This window comes from Stylophora pistillata, chromosome 5 (genome assembly GCF_964205215.1).
Source record: "Stylophora pistillata chromosome 5, jaStyPist1.2, whole genome shotgun sequence".
Classification (NCBI taxonomy): Eukaryota; Metazoa; Cnidaria; class Anthozoa; order Scleractinia; family Pocilloporidae; genus Stylophora; species Stylophora pistillata.
Window position 1 is genome coordinate 880,955 of NC_142523.1, and position 6,425 is coordinate 887,379.

The 6,425-nt window shown below is 37.6% G+C and overlaps 1 protein-coding gene across 1 annotated transcript; it reads left to right on the forward strand.

Moving 5' to 3' along the window:
* Positions 1 to 215: 215 nt before the first annotated feature.
* LOC148729756 (DELTA-stichotoxin-She4b-like) lies at positions 216 to 4,535 on the forward strand. The gene is made up of 5 exons (XM_088760465.1): positions 216 to 367; positions 904 to 998; positions 1,496 to 1,555; positions 2,309 to 2,368; positions 3,035 to 4,535. The coding sequence occupies exons 2-5, from the start codon at positions 926 to 928 to the stop codon at positions 3,592 to 3,594; spliced, it is 753 nt and encodes a 250-aa protein (XP_088616591.1). The 5' UTR covers positions 216 to 367; positions 904 to 925; the 3' UTR covers positions 3,595 to 4,535.
* Positions 4,536 to 6,425: the final 1,890 nt, after the last annotated feature.

Below are 6,425 nucleotides of genomic sequence, written 5' to 3' on the forward strand. Positions count from 1 at the left end.
TTGTTAAAAGTTCGAAGCCGCCTATGAACCCTTTTGTCTGATAACAGAGACCTCAAGTCATTCACCTATCGGCGTCCGAAAGGCTCCGCTTACAATTCTGTAAAAAAGACATTTTTCGAATAATCATCAATCATGGCTGGGGTGTAAATTGCTTGTTATGTTTAGTTCGTCGCATTCAACGATTGTTTCCTTTCACTGACAAAGGAAACAATCAGATCATTTATCTTTCGGTGTCCAGACATTTCTGAATAAACTCCTTAAATAGGGGAGACTTTTGAAAAATCGTTAGTCGCAGCGCAGCACTTGGCTTGAGAAGGTCGGATCAGTCTAACTGTGATTGCACGAGAAAGGCTCGCACCTAACGAAGGTAAGCTCACTCAGTGACACAAACATGCTATCAGATGTCGGAGTCACTTCAATGCATCTGTGCCAAACTTTTTCCAGGATGGGCCTAGTGCATCAAACTACGCAATATTTTTTCACTTTTTTAAAGCTGGACTTCATTTAGTTCAAACTTTTGCAACAGTATGGTTTTCTTAGCTCAATAAGTCAATGGTATATGGGCAACCTTTGGTCACGAAGAGTAAAGTCTTCAAACTAGGAATTTTTTTCTTCATTTATAGTATGAAGAACCGATCTTTCTTTCAGTTTTGTACATCAAAGCTAACTAGGTAGTTAAATCTTATTTACTGGTGATATTTTGCATCTTGATTTTCATTAGCTGTTGAACTTTCCGATTTCACTCGTCCGATTATAGCCTTTGTGGACCGTTGCCAACGAATCCGACTAGAACACTTATTTACAGACATAATCACTTAAGAAATTGATCGCTATTGATCTATATTTGCTCGCTTGAAGTTTCCTCCGAAAAAGCCATTCTAATGTTGTTCGTTCCTATTATAGAGTTTACTGCAACCAAACTAAGATGAAAATGAAGATGTGTGCACTTTTGTCATTTTACATCCTTGCCGTGTGTTTCATGGGATACTGTGTATCAGGTATTTACAGAGGCTTTATAGGAGCTCTTGAAGTTCCAATTCGCAAAACTTTAAAGAAATTGAAGCTACAGAAGACATTCGGCTGATATGATGTTGAAGCTATACTCCTCATTTGCCGCCCTTCTGAATTTCTGTCAATCTGACACAAGAGCTTTAACCTTTGATCTTTTTAGCTTGAAGGGAATTATGCTAGTCAATCAGAGAAACAGTTAAACAAACCAGCGAGCGACTCCATTCAAATGTATTTTCTTTTTGACAATCGATGTACATGTGTACACGAGTAACGCTACAACCGGAAATTTTTTCTGTTCCTTTTTTGTAGTAAACAAAGATTAATATTGTTGCTTTCAACACTTTCAGCCCTCAATAAACATAATCAATGTTCAATCATTCTTATTTCAAAACTTGGCCAATTTGCTATGCTATATATGGACTTGGGTGAGACTTGAGATTGGATAAAAAAAAAGAAAGAAAGAAGAAACCTTATTTGTTTTCAGGTGCCCACATTGAACTTAAAGAAGATTTGGAAGAAGTGGGAAACATCAAACGAGAGACTGGTAAGCACATGTGTTCACACAGTACCATTGTGGAGATCCTTAGTTAAATTCTTATTCTTTGTTGAGTTACTTTATTTTAAACAGCGCCTTTGACTTTGTTCGTCCATGGTCTTTAAATAATGAAACCATTTATACCCTCATGCAGGAGTGGAACAATAAATCCGGCACGTTCTGACACCTCTCTTGCAAACTCACTCTTGGAATCTTGTTTTATTTTGGCGTTGAGCACCTGAAAATTTGTTTTCTTGTAAGCAGTGTTTGGTTCACATTGATAATTTCTAAATAATCTCTACCGTAGGGAGCAACTGGCTCTACCAAAATAGCTTAGTTTTTGACACAATTTCTAAGCAAGCCCGTAGAATTTGATTACTGTTGCACGGACAACTTTACGTCCTAAGTTTGATCTGCCACAAATCCTCATCTAAATATATCAAACCGTAACAGTTTCGAGGTAGGAAGAGTTTTTTGTTGATAATCGTACTGCAGACAAAAGATTTTCATGGGGAACCATTTTTTGCTGGATCGATAAAGTGCCACACGCCAACCTGGCCACCAAATTTGATAATGTATCCTTCCTCGTTCAGTTTTTGCTCTGGATCAACCTTATATTTCGTGCATCGCAGAACACTGAATCCAACATAATTTTTCCAAATTCTTAATTCGTAATCTATGCTACAATGAGCAGTTTCGATATACCGTTCAGTCACGGCCTGGATCAGAGTAAAGGTCGCTAAATTCTTATTCTGTTTACAGGTGCCCACTTGGAAACCAGTAAAGCTATTGGAGAAATGGAAAACACTGAACGAGAACTGGGTAAGCTTGCTCGTCTATTTATCGACATACAGTTGCGTTTTGCTAATTTTCCTTAAAGAAAGAGTGTGGATAACAATCTTTTCAGCCTTATTCTGTTTGCACTGTTACATGCACCTGTTCAGAGTAAAAGGGATATTTTATTAAACAATAAAGTATCTTAATGCTAAAGTGAAACTCACCCGAGCTAGGCAAAAAAGTTTTTTAACAATACGTTGGTGAAGTTTCATTACCTGATTGATCACATGACTAAAGTTTGGCGGACGCACAATGTTAATGCATACCAATTACCACAGAGGAGGTGAAAGGAGGATGCAGAAGAGGTGTTACCTCAGACAGTTCGCAGTTGTAAATGAGTAGCTCGTTTTGACCGTAATTGGTTGAACCTTTGGTCCTGTGACGTTTGACGGTTAATAGCTTAAAAAATGACAAGTTAATTCTTGTCATTAAGGAGTTGATAATTTTTCATAAAAGGATAACATTTTGTGAACATCTAAAGAAACCAAACACAAAAAGTAATTTCAACTAAAAAACGATTCCAGCATTAAACTTTGCCCCCTTCACAACTTAGGTACAGCATATACAGATATTCTGATATCAACATTCTTGTTAAGACATTCTCAAAAAATCTTTACAAAGCTAAGGTTTCCTATAATAATTTCTATTCAGCGAGGAAACATAACCAGAACAAGCGAGTGGACCCTGGTACAGTGATAGCAGTGGCCTCGCTGACCAAAGAACTTCTACAAACCCTGCTTGACGCGTTGGGGTCGATCGAACGCAAGATTGCCATCGGCATTGCCAATGAGACACCTTATCAATGGAGGGCTCTCAATACATACTTTCGATCTGGTACATCTGATGATCTTTTACCCCGATTCGTGGAGAAAGATCAGGCGGCTCTGTATACTGCCAGGAAGACGAACGGCCCCGTAGCTACAGGATGTGTGGCTGTAATCGCCTATTACATGCCAGCTGAGCATAAGACCGTGGGAGTCATGTTCAGCGTACCATTCGACTACAACTTTTACAGCAACTGGTGGGATGCTAGGGTTTACCATGGTGAGTTGAGAGCTAGTCAACGGATGTACGAAGATATGTACTACGGAAATCCCTTTAGAGGCGATAACGGCTGGCATAAGAAAGATATAGGTTATGGGTTTCAGGTGGATGGATCAATGACCAGTGCAGGAAAGAGTGTTATGGAATTGCATATCCTTCACAAATGAACTCTCACGAACTTTTGTTTTTCTCTACTAACATGGTGTAGCAACTGCGTGAGAGTTTGATCACTTTTTTCATTGTGTGCAGAACAGTGTTTTGTGATTACGTAGCTATTAGGCATTTTTTGATAACGTTTTGATATGGAATGTACATCCATTGCTAGTGGATTACAATTCTGGTTATAATTTCTAATTAGCTTAGTAGGAAACGCAAAAGTTAATTAAAATTATGAACGTAATTATTCTTGAATTGTACGATGTAAATTCTTAGTATCAAATTCATTGTGTCAATAAGAGAGTGCAAGAAACACACTTTTGGAGAACTTGAGGAATTTTTATAATTTGTCTACCATCTATTCTTAGATCCATTCATTTAATTGTTAATTATAGCAATTGTATTGGTATCTGGTTTTTTTATTCAGTACTGCTAAATTGTTCGTTATATAGTTGACATAGACTGACGTGTTCTTCTCGCAAGTTAAACTTCATCCATTTTCTGTTTTACGTGGAAGATCACGAGAAAACTACATGCAATTCTTAGGGGTCAGCATTCACTGGCTAATGTTGATTAAAAACAGTTGGTACTAAGATTTAATTGGCTGTTGAACCGTCTGATTACAAGATATCTAATCGTTTGGTTTTGTATACAGCAATCAATCAATCAACTTCATAAGAACTGATAAGATTCAAGCACTTTGTAATTGGCACAATCAAGTTACAATGCTTCACGTTAAGGGTATTATAGTTTGAGCAGAATTTTTAAAGGTGCAAACTTTTGTGTGATAGTCACGTATATGACTCGATTATAAGCTTCGGGTGATAGTCGGTATTGTATGTTGTTCGCTTTGAGCGCGTGTGCTGTGCAATACTTTTTATATTGTTGGTAACCATTGTGGAACACATGTTTTACGCATTTTTTTTATTAAAACTCATTGTATTGATGGAAATTGTCCCTTTACTTACAGATTCTTTACATTTTTAAGGACTTTTTTTTCTTTAAAATATCTTCATCTCTCTTCCGGTCTCCAGGCGTAGTAAAAAATGTTGCTTTGGGTTCGTTAGATGCTTTCCGTTCTGTTCGACTGCTCTTCAATCTACAGGCAGAGAAGACATCTGGATCGACGAGAAACCGACCTAAAGTAACAGTTATCTCTGACATCTGTCTTATTTAAACCACCGCTAGAAGACCATTAATTCTCAATGCACTGCAGCCCACATATTTTTGAGCGGAAGTAGTTAGAAAGTTGTTCTGCCACCTTTCAAGGCGAGTATTCAATGATATGTTTGATGAGGCTCACATTTAAAAAAATAGGAAAGATTCGTCATCATCATGTCGCAGAAACTAGAGTTTTCGTGCTTTGAGCCTGCGGCATAAACCAAGCATTAGATGTGTGTTCTGTGAGGGCGTTCAGGATGGCTTGGTACTTGGTTAGCGATATGTAACTGAGTTTGGATTGGCTAAGTTCCCTTGATTCGTCAAATTTACCACAACTAGTCAGGAGGACTTCTGGTCCTCTATTTGTTCACACTAGCACACAATCGTGGCCCGTACTTTTGTCGTCTGGGGTCTGTTTCCGATTTTCTGAAGTGTAAAAGACCTTCTAGTGTTTTGAAAACCTTGAGCGTTTGCCGGCCACGTGGCGCAACGTACAATTTAGAAGAGGCTTGTTCGTGCTTATGTTCTTTACATTTTACTGGAGATTCAAAGCCAAACTTTGTATGGTTATCTCGTTTTCTTTAGTATGCTACTTCTTCTTCTGCGTAACTGAGGAACTCGCTTGAAATTAAATTGACTCTCATTTCCAACATTTCGTGATTTTCTCAAAGAACGGTTCTCAAATGACTTCAAAATGTGTTTTTAGCAAGAACCTAAATGCGCTCATGCGTGCATTACTATTTGTTAGTATTGCAAATTCTCGAAGAAAAGTTACGTGACTCAAGCTTGTTGTTAATAAGTTTATCTTTCATTAAGATACTGCAGAAATGAAGCACTTGGCCGAGAGATATCCATTCTTCTGACCGTATAAGAGCGCTCTGCTTTGCCACGCAGTTATGCCGGAGCACTTCGGTAATCTTTTGTTGCTCACCGGTTGAAGATTCCATTTGTCTGCGTAATGAGAACTTGTAAAATAATCATTTTAAATAAGAAATAACGAAGGAAAAAAAAAAATTCATAAATACAGTGAAGAGATTTCGAGTTATTCAGCACATCTTAGCTTTCAAACCCTAATTCCCGTTTGCTTCATTCAGGGGCATATGATTCTTTTTCAGCACACCTTTAGCTAAGTGCAGCAACAAAATTGAGAATGGAATATCGAAATCATATCAGTTGAATATGCCTTTATACTTTGTTTAATCTCTAGAGTAGCAATCGATGTGAGACGCTTTTAAATTAAAGGTCAAATTGAGACTGTGTCTTTCTTAACAAATCATGCATAGTGCTTGACGGACAAAGTCTTATTTTCTTTATGACATGCAATTGCTCGTATTTACGTGTAATTTTATAGCAAATAAACAAAGATGTGGCGTACGAAATTTTGATAAAAACAGATCAAAAGCAGTTGGTGAGAAGTAAATTTCGCGTCAGTACGGATAATGGAATGTGTTCCCCATAAAAAATTTCTTACAGGGAGAGGTAACGGACGAAATGAAATAGGAAAATTATAACAGTTCAATGTTCTTGAATTCTAATAGATATAGAACACAACCCAGTTGATTGAATCTGAAGATAGCTTTTCTGTTTGTCACAACAGCAATGTAAACTTAGTCGATTTATTTTGCAAAAAAGGCAGGAAATAGGGGTTTTCCCAGGGGGACTCCATATCTCGCAGAGAATT

Bases quoted from the DNA above. Each gene is read 5' to 3' on its own strand.
- LOC148729756 (XM_088760465.1), top strand. From the start codon at position 926: ATGAAAATGAAGATGTGTGCACTTTTGTCATTTTACATCCTTGCCGTG. The intron at 999-1,495 runs GTATTTACAGAG...ATTTGTTTTCAG, and splicing joins CATGGGATACTGTGTATCAG to GTGCCCACATTGAACTTAAA. The intron at 1,556-2,308 runs GTAAGCACATGT...TTCTGTTTACAG, and splicing joins AAACATCAAACGAGAGACTG to GTGCCCACTTGGAAACCAGT.